At 51.2% G+C, this 16968-nt stretch overlaps 1 protein-coding gene across 18 annotated transcripts in view; it reads right to left on the bottom strand.

The window, feature by feature from the left end:
* LOC122392267 (phospholipid-transporting ATPase ID-like) overlaps nucleotides 1-16968 on the bottom strand; it is a 76816-nt gene that overhangs the window by 23648 nt on the left and 36200 nt on the right. For all 18 annotated transcript variants that reach the window (XM_043386954.1, XM_043386952.1, XM_043386949.1 and 15 more), the window contains 2 exons: nucleotides 11768-11973; nucleotides 9033-9188 (listed from right to left, as the gene is read on the bottom strand). In XM_043386954.1, the coding sequence (XP_043242889.1) occupies nucleotides 9033-9188; nucleotides 11768-11973 (362 nt within the window). The remainder of the gene's footprint in view (nucleotides 1-9032; nucleotides 9189-11767; nucleotides 11974-16968) is intronic.

The following is a 16968-nucleotide window of genomic DNA, read 5'->3' on the forward strand; positions in this document are numbered from 1 at the left end:
AACAGGCGACCGGTCTCACAGACTTCCGTCGCTCGTCGGCCGGTGGCGGGGCCGAAAATACAAATTAGACCACGGCGGCACCAATCCGGGAAGCACGCGCTGTACACACGCAAACCCGACAGAAATGCACGCAAAGAGCACCCAGACAGCGCGCAAAACAAGAACAAGGTCGCGCGTGCGTCAGTGCCAACGAAGGGAGTCTCACATCACCGCCGCCAGGACCAGCTGTTTCGGGAACCGCGTGGTTAGACGCTGTGAAGAGAGCAACATGTGTCTCGAGGTCGTTCATCTTCGGCTCTCACGCGTCGCTAGTCGGGCCAATATGGATCGGCGCGTCGGCGGCGACAGAGGTCAGCTCGTCGGCAGAGCGGCTCCGAAGAAAGGCGGGGGGAGGGGGAGAGGAGGGGAGGTCGGCGCCCCGCGGCGACCACGGGGGAGCGGCGAACAATGAACGATACAACGGCCACTGAGCTCCGTATGGGAGAGAGAGCTGAGAGTAGAGATTGAAGGGGAGAGAAAAGGGAAAGGCAGACGGCGTGCTGGGCAGTGGGCATGGAACTATTGTGGAGGCTGGAGTTTGGATAACCACCTTTGTACGAACAAAATATGGTTAAGCAATACAATTCACTCAGTTTCCCAAAATATAAAAGTACTAAATGGGCTGATCTATTGAGACAAACAAAACAAAAACTCAGAAATTCAGCGAGGAAACCGTCACGACATATCGGCGATGCATAGGAGTCATGCGGTGCAGTATACCCTCAGGCGTATGCGCTCTAATGCCATCTAGGGACAGAATTGGAAGTCCGGCGGTGCAGTATATCTTTAGGCGTCTTCCCTAACACCATCTAGGGACAAAATTGGAAGTCCGGCGGTGCAGTATATCTTCAGGCGTCTACCGTAACGCCATCTAGGAACAGGATTGGAAGTCCAGCGGCGCAGCATATCTTCAGGCGTCTACCCTAGCGCCATCTAGGAGCACGTTTAGCGTCCAGCGAAGCAGCACACCACCTTCAGTCACTGTCTGCCTCAGTAGCATCCCTAACCGACATTACAACGTGGATGGTGGCTGAGAATGGTCAGCCTCTGTGTCTGGGTACTAACGTCGGAAAGTCACAAGGAAGCGCGTCGATGATGAAGCATGTGAAAGAGCAGCTCAATTATTGACAGCAAATCGATTTTTCACATCGACTTGTCACTAGGCGACATGTATTTTTCATCAGACACTAATGTGAGAAAGCAGCTGAATAATGTTCTGTACACAGGTGGGTGCAAGGAAGTGCGAGTCGCTAGCCATTCCATTGGACAGTCACTCACCCCCAGACCCCCATACAGAACACACACACAGGCAGACATACAGACGGACTACGTTGACCGACAGGTGGCCCCTCGGCCGACGGCGGCCGTGTGTGGCTCCGTCGGCCCGGCGACCCGCCCCCGTCCCAGTCCGTCGGCCGGGAGACGGCCGTCAACGGACCGGCGACTTGCAACAACAGCTAGCTCTGACCGCGCACAGCTGCCATGGCCGCGGCGGGGCGGGGGCGGGCGGCGGGGGCCCCGGCACGTACCCGGGTCCGTATCGGCCACAAACAAGTGCTGATCGTGCGCTTCAGGCGGTTCAGAGGCTCTGAGTAAGGCCGCTGGATCAGCGGCGGCGTGCGGCCGCATTGGCCGGAGCCCGGTACGGGGTCGTTCGTAATCTGATACCAGGTGGCCGACGGGGCCCTGATCTGAAGACGAGCCCCATAGATAAGGCGGGCACATCTGACCCAAACAGCCAAACGACCGCTTTTGAAACATCACTGACGGCCAGCCTTTTGGAAAAGATAGCTCGGATACCCACTGGAAATATCAAAGTGGACGAAATTCGGGCCGGAGGTCAATATTACTGCGGAAAGACTCCCTTATCCGCGCAATACTGCAGGATACAGTTGACAGACAATATGGCGGAAATAACCAAGTCATCTCTCGAACTGCACTCAATAGAGCGGCACAATCCCGATGGCTCCATTACAAGGCTCGAATCACACACCAAGGGCATACTCGGCCAGAATACCGTATCGAGCGAGCTATTCACCAGTTTACGGCGAGCCGTTACCCTGTAAATGAGCGACAAACCGGCCACTAAATCCTGATGTACCGTCTCCCCATCCCTTCCCACCCAGCGTTACGCAACTAACGCCTTTTCTCATGAGACATCCACATCACGCTCTTCTAACAGTAACTATCGTAATTACCACGACCGCTTCTATAAACAATCCCATATCAACTTATCCATAAACATGCTTTTCAAGAACCTGTGTGAGCCCAGCTCCTGTAGGCTGTATCCAGCCACTGAGCGTGGTTGCCACAACAAGCGACCCCGTGTATCGCACCATTACACACACGCATACACACGCGGACGGCTCGGCGCTGTGCGCTTGGCGTCGGCAGTCAACGTCCGGTCAATACAGCCACGCGTCTCGGTGGCCGGCCGGTGGTACGACGTTCAAAGAAGCGATCTGTCACCCTAGTGGCGTCGGGAGCAGCTGGTGTCATGACAACGGGTGGCAACTCCGGCGTCACTGGGGCGCTGACTGATGACAGGTGACATAACAGATGACATGTGACAGGCGGGGAGGGTGAGCTGTCAGCAGACACGCTGAGACTCAGCGGGATGACAGCCGGATGTGACAGTGGACATGACAGCCGGCTGTGACAGAGGACATTAGAAGCGGATGCGATGGCGAACATGACTGGTTGTGACAGGAACACTGGAAGTCGGCAGGCGGCTCATTTCTAGGATATGCTCAGCCACAGACGGGTCCAATGCATCTAATGGAGCGTTTCTCGTAGCTGCACAACGTGCTGTTCTAGTAACTCGCCCAAAATATTGGACACGATTTAGGGTAAAGTCATGACATTTCCAAAACAGCCGGCACAGCTGCCAGCCTATAGGTCATCAAACTCTTTTCAGGGCGAAGGGCCACCACCGACTGTTACCAACACATCACCAACTGCAGTGTTCTCACTCGAAACCGACCAACACCTGTGGTACTTCAGACCATTCCCAGGAACTGCCGTAAAACACACACACACGACGACGGAACTCGCTAACGAGAGCGCCATAGAGCAGTCGTAAATCTCGAATTGCAAAATAACGAGGTGACCGCCACATCGATTTCACATATAGCTTAACTGACGTTCCCAATTTGTAATGATCAGGAACAAAATGTCGATCAATATCCATGGATAGTGCAGGTCACCTGGACCATCATCCTGTTCATTTTGCGAAGTGCATGCACAATTCCTCTTCCCGATCAGCTAAGCTGATTTTACGAGCCCACTTTAGCTCTCTGCCATACAAATCCTCCGACACGCAACACGCACGGTGCAACGCACTTAACTCTTCCCCGCACTTCTAAGTAGAGTGTTTCAAAGCTCCTCGATAGACAGATAGGACAATGTCACGCAACCAGCTGGCCCATATGGACCGGGTCGATCCAGTAATCACTGGTCAGTGGTGTAATGCAGCGTGATTTAACATCCGCGGTTGAACGGATGTGGTGAACTTCCGCCGGCGTGGGAGGTTGACCATACAACGGAAGGGCATGATATTACAAGGAGGGATAGAGAGTCGCAAGGAAGAACATGTCATAACAGCGATAGACGATAGGCCAGAGCCAGGGTACGAAGGGACAGAGGTGCCACGAGGGGTATGACTCATCGTAGTGCCCTCCCACTAGGCACGCGGTGATGATCGACCGCTGACCTCACACGCCCTCCCGTGCCCTGCAGGATGACGTCATTGAGGCAGGGCCAGTGAGTCAGACCCGGAGCTCCGCAGTCGACACCCAACATCACAAGAAATCGCCCTCCCCCGGGCCGCCTGTCTCGGCTACTGCGGCCGACAACGGTGCAAAGCAGAACCAGAGAGGATGGTGTACAGTACAAGGTATCAACCCGGGGTTATCATGGATGACCTCAGCTAGCATATCACCAGTCTGGGCCCATTGGGCAGCGGGCAATCCTTCAAACAACAGGTGTCGAGACTTCTTTTTACCTCAAACATAAGACAGGTGCCCCGCTGGCATTCATCAAGTCACCCGGCAATGGTTTGACGTCATATGAGGCCTCTGACGTCATAAAACCTTATATTGCGGGACGGATATTTCGAGGCACTGTGGGCGGTGTCCATATACATAGAAGCAGACGCTATGTCACCGCGGCATTAACCCCTGGGGAGCATTTGGATGTGCGGCATGAAAGCTGCCGCGGAGTTGGGGTAAATAAATGTGCCGTATAAATATCCACCGGGAACTGATGAAGCCACTGACACAGTACGAGGCTGTTGAAACAGGACATCGGCATGAACAGATAAGTGATCTATGTATACCAGTAAAAACGATAACCCATCAACGACAAATAGTCATACTCTTTGCTCGGTAAAAATGCAAACAAAGTTTCCACATTGATAGAGTGGTTTAGCGTAGCAGTAAAACTGCACCACGTTTCGAAAGAGCGTAACGGAAGTAACCACGTCACTGTGCTATATTTCGTAAGAGTACTGAGAAAGTCATCATATAACGTCAAGTCCCACCAACAAAACACATTGATTGATTGACCGCACTGCACAACTGCAAGCAGCATGATGCACGTGCAATTGCAACAAGACAGAAGTGGCAAAAACAGCAGTGTCGGCCCTGCAGCAATCTCAAGGGCCCGCCGGCGGCTACAAAGTTCAAGTGCCTGCAAGGGGCCGGGTGCATTTGTATTTGACAGCCGTTACGAGTCCCAGACGAGCTCGTGTTTGCCAGTCGGCTCCAATTTACCTTATTTACACCTGGCGCTGTGTGTCAGTATATCTGTCTGTTAAGCCAGTAACAGCAGGTGCAAACTGTTACCAAACGAGGCCGGCTGTTCCATTTTGTAAATGCATGAGCTCACTTCACAGCTAGGAAGGACCGACTTCCTCAGTGGGAGTGAGCTGATTGAAAACGTCAAGCGGAGCGGGCGAGTGAGAAATTTACATACAGACCCGATACCAGAATATCCAACTGCATCAACTGACTATCTTTAATTTTTCCCCGCCCTCCTCCGCCTGTCTCATCGCCCTAGACGTGCCACGGACTACCTCCGCGACTCACAAACTCGGTATGCCCACACCAAGCTGGCATGACTGCCAGGACCCACGTTCACGTGTTCAGGGGACATAGGACGCAGAGCGGCAGCCGTCAGCCGAATTGAGGCGTCCATTTGTCGCCATGATAGCACGAACACACGCAGTCGACGGGTCGGAGGGAGGGGCTCCGCATGCCAAACTCGGTCCGGGGGGGGGGGGGGGGGACACTGCCTAGCGGTGACCCGTATGAGCCCCAGGAACGGGGGCTGGGGGTAGAGCGAGGTGTGCAGGTGCACGATGGACGGGTGAGGCGACATTTCGAGCGATGGTGTAATAGGGCAGAGGTCACAGAGCCCGTATGAGGTCTATGGAGCGACGTCAACAAAAGGCGTACAGTAAAGCGGGAGCCTAGAATGAACAAAGCGGAACGGGTAGAGTACGCTTCATCTCATGCAATTACAATGCAGACTTGGCAAGATCCAACTCAAGGAAGAACCAGGAGACTTGCAAAGTGTCGCAAGGCTAAGCCACTGGTAAAAGTACGTAATTATTTACAAATAAAACTATATATCAAGCTGGGATCCCCTCCGATCCTGCAGCAAATCGAACATCAATTAGTATCTAGCGCGACATCAATCAAAACCTAGTCAAGTAGTCAGGCAGTCACGCTGCGAATTCCAAGAGCCACAGCCCCCGTCACGGCCACAGTCACAGACGTCACGGCCAAATGTACCGTCACGTTCCGTCTCACGGCCACCGCTCGTGACGGCCCGCTGCCAGCTGCACCGATCGAATCGATTGTCGAGGCAGGTCGGCGGTGGCGCATTACGATTTCAGTACCACATTCGCCCCACCGTTCGTAAGGCGGTCACCAACAAACTGGTGCAACATGCCGACCAACTGACGGTAGCGCGAGGCTCGTGCAGGGACAGCTACGGCTCGAATCGGAGATATAGCCAGTGTGGGGTCGAATTACAAGTGTGTACGAGTGTGTATGAGTGCATGTATCAAAGGATGGTTGAAATAGGCCCATCTAAAGAAGCTAAAGCACTTAATAATCAATAATCATACCCAACTTTGATTCTGGTCACGTCTGGCATGAATTATGGGCTAATGAAACCAAGCGTATTCACAGTATACTTCAAGAGCACAAGAACTCTCCCATCAACTATCATCGTGTCTGCGGCCGGCGACACTCCCGGAGTTGTCTGTGGCCCTGCGGCAGTTGTCGTCCTCCCGTGCGGTGGGACATGACGGTGTGCCACTGTTTGCTATTCGCCAGTGTTTTCCTGTGATTGGACCCCACATTCTCCATCTAGTCAATGCCTCATTTTCTTTACGTACGTTTCCCTCATCTTGGAAACTTGCTTCTGTCGTGCCGCTTCATAAGGCTGGTTCCCGTGACAGCGCTGTTAATTTTAGACCTATATCAATTTTACCAGTGTTATCGAAAGTATGTGAAAAGGTGGTTTGCAATCAGCTCGCTTCTTATCTTGATACGACCTCTATTTTATCACCATCTCAGTATGCGTACCGCCGATATCACTCAACGGAAGATGCTCTCACCGACGCTGTCGAGTGGGTGACGCGCCGCGTCGACAGGGGTCACATTGTTGCCATCACGTCAGTGGACCTCAGTCGCGCCTTTGATAGTGTTGACCATGGTATTTTATTGTCCAAGTTGAGCTGGTACGGTGTTGACCCCGGGTGGTTCGCGAGTTACCTCGGTGGCCGGCGGCAGGTGGTGAGAGGCGGCTCCCTATCCCTTCCTATGTCCCATGGCGTTCCGCAGGGCTCCCTGGTCGGCCCAATCCTCTTCAGCATCTTCACAAATGACCTACCTTCCTACCTTCCTCATGGACGGCTCATTTCCTATGCAGACGATACCCAACTCCTTGATTCCGCTCTTCCCACTGACTTACCTGTCCTTAAAAAACAACAGGAAGACACCTTGCTCGCTGTCCAGTCCTATTACACATCCAATTCCTTGAAAATGAATCCTAGTAAGACCACCCTGCTTCTTGTGGGTACTGGCCAGAACCTCAAGAAAACCTCATCCTTTTCCCTTACCATATCCGGTCACACACTACAACCATCCCCTTTTGTGAAGATGCTGGGAGTGACGGTCGACTCAACCCTATCCTGGGAAAAGCACATTTCAAATGTTGTCAAAAAGTGCAATTCCATCCTTCTATGTTTGTATAAAACTCGTCATCATCTTACCCCCGAGACCCGTAAGCTCCTTATCCAGTGCCATGTTTTCCCCCACATCCTTTACTGCCTCTCCGTCTGGGGCGGGGCCGCTCGCTGTCATTTACATAAGGTGCAGAAGATCCTGAATTTTGGTGCTAGGGTCGTCTCCGGGGCGCCGGTTTCTGAACATATTTCACCGGTGTTGAGAGCCCTCGGCTGGCATGACATTGCTGATCTTGTCGTCCACCATGACTGCTCCACTGTGTTCAGGGCGCTGAGTGACCCCTGCGCTCCGGAGGCGATCCGCTCCCTATTCACTCGGCGAGCCGCTGTGTCGCAGCGCTCAACGCGGGCAACGTGTGCCGGTGTACTGGAGCTGCCGGCTTACCGGCTGTCTATGTCGCGCCGGGCCTTGTCGTACCGAGCGGCCTCGTCCTGGAATCGCCTGCCGCCTGCCACCACCGGCTCTCGAACTAGAGCGGAGTTTCTACGACTTTTAAACTCGACATGTGACTAGCGTTTTGGTATTTTAGTACAATGTGTATGCGTGTGTGTGCTTGTGTTTTATATGTTTTTACTATTGTCATTGACTAGAAGCTGACACTAATCCATCATTGGAATGCTTCGCTAATACAATATACATATACATATACATATCGACTCAACATCAAGCGTCCCTAATGTGGCGAGCGTCCTCTGCACCGCCCACCGTCCGTTTCACAATCAGTGCCCGGGCGCCGGGGCCGATAACGTTGTCAGGGGCAGCGTCCGCGTCCCCGGGCGACGGGCGTCGCGACCACGCGGTGCCACTGTGGCAACAAGCCGACAACGAGCGGCGTGGTGGGGGCGGTGGGAGGAGGTGGGTGGGTGACGGTGGGAGAGTGGGTGGGGGAGGGGTGGCAGAGGATGTGGGGCTGAGGATGAAGAGCGACAGGCAGAGGGTGGTACCGGTTGATGACGGATGGCCGAGAACGGAGGGCGGAGGCCGACAACAGCTGTGGTCGACAGCAGACAGCGAATAGGTCAGAGTATGAGTCAATACAGTACCGGGGACGCAGCTCCGTATCAGCAACAGGCTAACAGAGTTGAGGATGTGGCAAAAGAGCAAAGCAGCAAACTAAGCCAGGCCAATGTAATCAAAGTAGACTTAGAAGAACCGACACACGATGCAAAAAAAGCCAGCGCTTCAGGCGATAGCCAGCGAGAGCAGAGAGCAGAGAGCGGCGGACGCTGTTCAGATGAAAAACGGCAGCAGATAACTAGCGGAAATAAGCGAGTGGAGACGCGATAGAGCTGAATGGACTCCGCCTTCAGCTGTGAACGATAAGAGCCGGCGGCGACCCGTCCCGGGCGCACAGACAGGCGATGAGAGGGAGATCGGGACGGGCAGCAGCCGGGGAAGATGAACGCGGCCCAGGGGACGCTCAGAAGATGAGTCGGGCTGATCTACGGCAGATTCCGCAGACGATACCTCTCGTAAAGAACGAACGCTCTCGGAGAACAAAGCCTCGAAGACAAACGAAAATCCAATAATGTCTCAAATACGGAAGTAATGGCACGTCTAGCATCGCAAAGAATACAAAATGAATGAGCTGTCAATGTGCAATAACTGGAGACTGGTCTGCTATTACAGTTTCAGCGATTGAGACGTAGGGACTATCCACTTCCTTTACCCTATCACATGCACCCCACCCCACGCCACGAACAACACCCCTAGCCAAGGCACCCATCGACTCACTTCTTTCCGTTCCACTCCAGTGTGCCCTCGAACTTGTTGAGGTTATTGTTGGGCGGCTCGCAGTTGATCTTGCCGTCGAACTTGCCCAGTAGCGTTTCATCCTGGCCGAGCTCGGCTGTGGCTGGTAGAGCCTGGCGACACTTGAGGTTCGTCTCACTGGCGGCAGAAAAAGGGGCACGGCAGTCAGCGAGTGCCAGCTTTACGGGGCGGCAAAACACTGAGAACAAGGGGGTACGCAACAGTCGCAGAAAAACGGTCGGGGCGCACAGGAGCGAAAACTGGGAAATGGATAACCATTAACCTGCGTTGAAATAATTGCACGTTGGAGCAAAACTTCTGGATAATATGTAATACGATAATTCGTAATTCGTAATTCGTAACAATAATTCGTAATGCACTGCCAAGAGTAACAAAAAAATGTTTCGATAGCGAAGAATACGTTTGAAGAAAAGATAATGAATAATTAAAAGAGGTTGCGGGTAAGTATCATTTAATTCCCCTAGCTATTTCCTTCATGGGCCAACAATGACGAGCTCAAATGTTAACCAATTCTGACATCCAACAAGACGCATTCCATCACACTAATCATACGCGACCCAATATCCTGATGGCAGCATCTAGCAGCACACATTCTCCAATACACCCATCACCTAACATCAGGGGAGACACAAATAACTATCCGCTTTACGTAACCACACGCGTGATGCACGGCCGATGGGAAGGCATCAGCTGACACAGCCGGGGCACAATGTGCACACCTGATTATCTAGGGCATACATTAGGCGCCCCGGCTGCGCTATTTTCCTAGAGCGAGGGCCACAAAAAGAGTGATGAGCAAAGACGCGCTGCTGGTGTGCGCGAATCGTTAATCGTTATTTTTTATATATAAGCATCGTACATTTTCACAAGGGCTGTATGTAGATAGGCATAATGAGGTCAGGGCAGCGGAAAAGTCTCAAGGCAGGGCAGCGGGAAAGCCACTCCCTCTCAGGTTAAAGGTAGTGTGCCAGCTTTCCTGGACCGTATGGAGTTAATGGCCCAGATAAGGAGAACCGGATTTTTAGAACTTATCCATACCTTCAAAACTCATGGAAACGTCTTAAATTCTTCAAATTTTGAGTACCCCAGTGCGAAATTCGCCCCGACGGGTTGTCGGTCGTACCCCAACCACATTTCACACCACTATGAACAATAAATGCACACACTGAAATCGCTATTACCGATATGCTCATCCAATCAAGTTTCGATAAACCCGTTCATCATCATCTCCTGCGGTTTCGAACACGCCTGTTAGGTGGTGCGGTAGACCGCGCCCAAAGCCAGGGCCCCGGTAACGTGAGGTAGCCGAGTCGGGGCAGCGTGCGCTGACCCAAGCCGGGGCCGCGCGTCCTCCCGGTGTCATGTGATAGCCCGGGGCTGCCCGCGGGGATGCGGTATACCGCGCCCAAAGCTGCGGCCCCGGCTTGGGTCAGCGCACGCTGCCCCGACTCGGCTACCTCACGTTACCGGGGCCCTGGCTTTGGGCGTGGCTTCTGCTCATACTTTGTGGTGCGGTGGTGGTGCGTCGGGCCGCGCGCTCTGACTTCGGCCAAGAAAAATGCGTCAGCTGATCACTGTCATTTCTGCCACTTGCGTGTGGTGAAATGGGGTCATAACTTAAGAGACGGCTTTTTCATATCAATTATTTTACATAAAATCATATTTCAAACCATAAATAATGTTCGACAGCCAAATAAAAGAAACAATACCAATACAGGCTTACAGTTTAAATTCGACATTGTGTTGTCTACGATTAGACAGCTGATAACTCATTCCCGTACGTCGTAACTCTATAATGACCTTTGCTTATTGTCAAATGTGCGCCGCATTCGCGATTGTTGCCGACGCCTGTTTGCAGGTCAGCCCACTATAGTTGTTATACATATCGAAAAACCGATAAACTTTTAGGCGAAAAAGGCACTATTCCAGGCCCATTTTTGATTTTCTTTGCGATATTAGGTAAAAACAGAAGCTTCTTATCCTAGGAAAAATAAAATGGGAAATCTTTCAAAGGTGGCACACTACCTTTAAACTGTAGTTGAAGAATAAAACAAATAGTGATTTTCTAAATTTGTGGCTTCAAAGCGAGGTGCCACATATTCTTCTGACAATTATCCAACCTCTATAAGAAACTCATGACAAGTACCCTTTATCATCGACACATGTAAAGCCTCGACCACACAAGGACGCCATCCTGTGTTCCCACCCTTCTCCAGCTCCGGTCCTGCGTGACCTCAATGAGCGCAGATTGTTCCATCCCTGCCGTCCAATCGACCCGGCCCTCGGGGCTGGTGGTTAATGCCGGATCCGTGTGTCGGCTGGGTGTGGGCGGCGGAGGCGTAATTCCTCCTCTTTACGCCTAACCTGCCTCCTCCCACCACATCTACGGATCTCCTCCCATCCGCAGTACCTTTGATCACTCCCATCCTCCCTTTCTCACTCGCCCGTCTCGCCGAACAGTCTTGATAAAGCTTAGTTTAGATGAAGCTTGGAACCTCTCCCTCCCTCCCTTCGTCACCCTCACCCACGATCTCGATGTAGCCGACTACTCCTTCCATCCCCATTCCCCGTCTCTTACTCTCCCCTTTCCTCTCTCTCTCTCTCTCTCTCTCTCTCTCTCTCTCTCTCTCTCTCTCTCTCTCTCTCTCTCTCTCTCTCTCTCTCTCTCTCACCCTCCCTCCTCCTCTCTTCCTCACCCATCCAGCTCGGCAGTCTCGATGTAGCTGAGTCCGTTCGGCTCTGAAGTGGAGAGCAGCAGCAGGTCGGCAGCCACAAACTGATCGTTCTCCATACGGATGACATCGCCCACACGCACGTTGGACCACTGTTCACGGGTTAGTTTACCGTGCCGTAACACCAGAGAGACGCGGTTGTTCACTTGCCGGTCGTTCCGGTGACGTTGCTGTAAAAGAAGGAAAGAGTGAAGGGTCAGTCGGATGGGTCCTAGAGCTGACACGGCTCGAGTTCAGGACCGCTGGCCGGGGAGCACGGTGCCGGCGAGCCGGCGGCCAGTTGGCTGGAGTGGGAGGCGTGTGGCGGCTCGGTCCCCGCTTGGGAATGGACATTTCTGCGCATTTGTTTACTACAGTCAGTCATGGGTCAGTCCTGTCAGTGACAAGTCAGGACTGGCACACAGGGTCACCAAAACAGCAGTGGTGGATATATTGAGGCGGTGTAGCGTATGTAGATGCCGCTTGCTTCTCAGTTAATGCTAGCGGTTCACAAAAACAATACCCTATCTTTCGATAACCACTTTCGCCGGAATGGTCGCAACACTGGTAACTAAGTAGGACATCAAAAGAGTCCACAGTAATTACACGGCCAAAGGTCGGACCCAAGAGCCGCCTTATCGATACCTACTACTGGATGGCGCGACCAAATAAAACCAATATAATACCGCAGGGAGGGCACAAGCCATTTTAAAAGCGCAAAGTGCAGGCGTTTAAGATGTGCTACACAAGCTTAACTAAAGTCCCTACAGAAACTTTTCTTAGCGAGATACTTTCCAAGGCGGTATTGAGAGCTCAATATCACATAGATGAACTCCGGTCATTCATTTGGAGTTCAAGTTACCAAGAAACGACTGGTGGGGTCACTGTAACTTGATAAACGAGCAAAGTCAATTAAATACGAGGACGGCCCATCCACCCTCCCGCTGCTACCTAGCGTTTAGCCGACCCCTTTTACATAAATATCAGCGGTATGTTTGCGTTGGCGTATAATCAGGTGGACGATGTGCCTACTGCCAACTGGATCAGCCAGGAAGGGGTGCCCGGCTAGTGAAAATACCAGAGTGGTCAGCTTGGGCCTATGACATAAGGCATAAATTAACCTAGAGAATGATTTTCCGTACAACTGAGTGTGGAAGCTAGCTATGGTGGAAGCATTTGCACATATTATGCAGGCAATTATATATGCTAGGCGATGTAGTGCGTATCGTTATTTCTTCTCTAGCGATAAGGATCTTTACTTCCTATTTTATATAAGGAAGCGGATCAATTTTAGCCTCATTCCAAGACACAATTTCACTCAACGCTTAGCTCACGAGAATTAAATCGTACGACTGACATTACCTAATTATTATCAACGTTCGTTCCGTTTGAATGTGGCTTTTACCGCAAATCAGCTCATAACTGCTTGAATGAAGGCCTGTAGGCGCGCATAGTCGTCGGCAGCCTATGTAAAATGCAAGTTAAGTAACTTTCCAAAGTATATTATGAGCACTGAATGCACCTCGATACACGAGTTAAGTATCTAATACCTTAACCCGCGCGGGGCTGGGGGGGGGGTAAATTTTACCTCCCCCTCGCGATTTTTTGCAATATCTCAAAAACGGCGGCGCGCAGCGCCGCCAAACTTTCAGTACCTTTTCTTACATCAATTTGACACGTTCCCTGAAAATTTGAGCGAAATTCGTCGGATTTTTTTTGAGAAATTGACGTTTTAGTGACGTCATGTTCGCCATTTTCGCCTCAAAAACGGCAAAATTTCAAACGCCGCTAACATCTTCATTTTTAAAGGAATCAAGACGTAACAAAAAAGGTTATACGTAATTCTACTTTGTCTATCAAATGGCTATCTCGGTTTTTTGAAAATTTTGGATTTTGGCCCAAATTTTTTTCTTTCAAAAACTGACTTTTTTGGGAAAATAATTATAAAATCCAAAATTTTGAGTGTATCGAAAAAAAACCGGAATATATGTCAGAGAAGTGGTCTATGTGCACCTACATACCAATTTTTAGAAGAATCGGTTCAAAAATGTGGGAGTTATTCAAGATTTTATGACGTCACGACACACACAAATTTTGAAAAATGATTTTTTTGAAAGTTCTAGACCTCGTACGGAAACAAAAAGAGCACCATTCGATTCGCCGTGAAAAACTGCATCAGATAGACACCTTTTTAGGCCTTAACAACCAACTTCAAAATTTGACCTCACTTGACCTGACCTTGACCTGACCTCGACCTGAAATTCATCCAGAGGTGGTCCATATCACTTATTGAGTGTGCCTATTGAATTCTATGAGTAAAATGACCCATAAAACATGTGTCGCACATGTCCTTTTCTATATTTTGTTTTTTGGTGACCTGACCTGACCTGACCTTGACCTTGACCTCTGAATGATATTGTATGCAACGAATATTGTCTTGGTAGCCTAAGAACACGTTTTGGGCAATCAGTCTCAGTCGATGACTCCATTCTTCGGCAACTACGGTGCAAGGCCGATACTGTAGAAACTTGCAATTTGTACCCTTGACCTGACCTTGACCTTGACCTCAAACTTTAAATTAAGTACATGTTTTTAGTTGTTCGTGATGAGATCTTTCGATTGGCGTTTGATTTTTCCAAATCGGACCATTAGTTCGGGAGATAACAGGGGGGTAAAATTTACCCCCCAGCCCCGCGCGTTCGGCTGGAGACCCCAGCCCCGCGCGGGTTAAGATCCGATTAAAAATGCATTCTAAAAGCTGCGTCCAACACCACAACCAATTTCACATGGCAAAGTTTCACATCTTGACCAAGGCTTAGTGACCTAGTAAAATGTGTAGGTAAATATTTTAGCAATGACTCTCGAGTAGTAGGATTCAGCAGCCGACAGCGTTCAACAGACCCGTTTTCGATGGCCAGATATACGCCTGCCAGGCACAGAGTATTTGCTAGTTTCAGGAAGGATAATCATAACAAGACTATCATGTGACGCGACAGAACTCTGCCTGGAAATAGCGACGGAAATGATACGCAGCAAATCAGTATCTAGCAATGCAATGTTCGGTCAAGATGCACGCTATCAAGCCACATGCGAGTTCTGAATGGATACATATGCGCAATTCAATAGTACAACAGGTGTATAGTGTATACGCCTGATACATTTGGTAAACATATGCGTCATCTAGATAGTTCGCCGAATGGGATCGTTTACATTCAAAGCCAGTGGGGCAAATTTGTCACCACTTGTACATTCACCGTTCGTACGCAAGGCACATCGTGTTTATTTGTGTATAGGTGGCGAGGGTCAGGGCTGCGAGGTGTAGCTATACACATACAACCGGCTAAGCGAGCACTTGTGAAAACGGGTTATGAAATGAACACTTGTTCTGATAAGAGACAGGTTAATCGCTAGCCACCCAGGTATGCCCAAGCGTTTGCCCGATTCACCCACCACATGCTCCAAGCCACTTGATTGAGCTAGAAAACTGCCAACTTCCACTTTCGGTCGGGCACCTCTGTACTGATTGAAATCCTTTGGATCATAGCATCAGGTAATACGATATTGTGCGGTGAGCATGCTGGCCACATAACAGTCCAATAATTCTCTTCTGCAGGGCCATCCAATTGTCCCTTTCTGCAAGTTCTGTCTGTATGCCCTGGTGAGTACCACCCCTCTCCTCTCCACAGAAGCCAATCACACCACCCAATCAGCAGGTAAGGACCCGTGTCTGTTGGCCACTGGGTATAGCCCCTCCCCTCCGCTTTCTCCACAGACACAGGAGGATCTCATTATACGGAATCGATCAGGCCGATTGCTTCCGTCGCTGACAGCGTCTGGCCGTCTCATCGCGGTGCTCTCAGATTGTCCCATCACCTGGTCCCCAGACTAGCTAATTGTCTCATCGAGATGTTACAGTCTGTTGGTCCCGCCGCAGGGGAAATGTCTCCACGGTCCTGGCTTTAGAAGGCTCCGTCAGAGTGCATATCAGTTCACCACGCTAAACGCCCCTCTGTCGAGTCTCTACAGAGTTTTGCAAGATATCATTCACCCTCTGACATATCCCGTCATCTACTCCATTTATTGCGATTTGTTTTCTTCCGTTATAGCCTTTCCGTTGCGTCATCTTTGTCATCAGCGTTGTATGTTTGGAAGACGTTTGATCAGCGTCCTAGAACGTACACATCATTTCCTGTCCCTCACTTCCATCTCCCTCTCCTCCTTCCGCCCGAGTTTTATCGTCGCGCCCGTCGTTCGCCGTCGCGATCGACGACCGGCGGCGCCAATCGACGTTGATCCTTCGCTCCGTTCATCCTCTTCTTCCGCGTCTTTGTGCCGCCGGCGAAAACACGATCGCGCCGCGGCCGTCTCGATGGGCTGGAGATGGTCCGCGCCCGGCAGACGGCGGCCGGCCGTCCAAACACGGCCCATCGACCGGCGCGCGGGGTCAGACGGGCCGCCGACCGGCACCCCTCCACCCAGCTGCCAGGGCCAGTTCAACGCTCACAAAACGCGCCCCAGAGTGGCGCCCTCATATGGAAATTTCGCGCCCGGATGGTTTCAATTTTGGCCCAAAGAGCGATAGTTTTTGGGGTCGAGCGCGCCGCAGCGATAAAAACAGGGCAGCGAGAGCGGGGATTAGTGGGTCGGTGGTGATGACGGTCGCAAGTCGGAGAGAGCGCAGAGAGGGAGAGAGCAATGAGTGAGCGGGAACGGATCAGCACTATTAAATTATCAGAACCGATCAGATCTTCCGGCATGCTTCATGACAGCCGTTTCTGGCAAATTGATCCAATACCGAACGTGACTTCTGCTGACTGATTGTTCAATCAAATAAACACAAACCAACCATCGACCTACATGCTACCTGACAAAATATTTCATAGCCGCTAAAGCAGCATGGTTCTTCATGGTGTAGTGATTTAACATTTTTGACCATACATCAAACCAGCGCCTTCACTAGCGCTGGGTCAGCCATTTCTCCTCAGAGTGACTCACGCTCGGACAAAGCCTGACCTGGCAACGTCACAACAGTCATTAGCGTTTCCTACGCCCCAATGACGTCACAATAGACCCAATGACGTCACACAATGAGGTGGCGCGATGCGGTCCAGCCACCTCCACCTCAAGGACCGGTGACCTCAGCACCACCGGGCGCCTGAGGAATGTCCGCCCAGACCCTACCTTAA

Source organism: Amphibalanus amphitrite, unplaced genomic scaffold (genome assembly GCF_019059575.1).
Source record: "Amphibalanus amphitrite isolate SeventyFive unplaced genomic scaffold, NRLGWU_Aamphi_draft 000478F_arrow, whole genome shotgun sequence".
In the NCBI taxonomy this organism is placed as follows: Eukaryota; Metazoa; Arthropoda; class Thecostraca; order Balanomorpha; family Balanidae; genus Amphibalanus; species Amphibalanus amphitrite.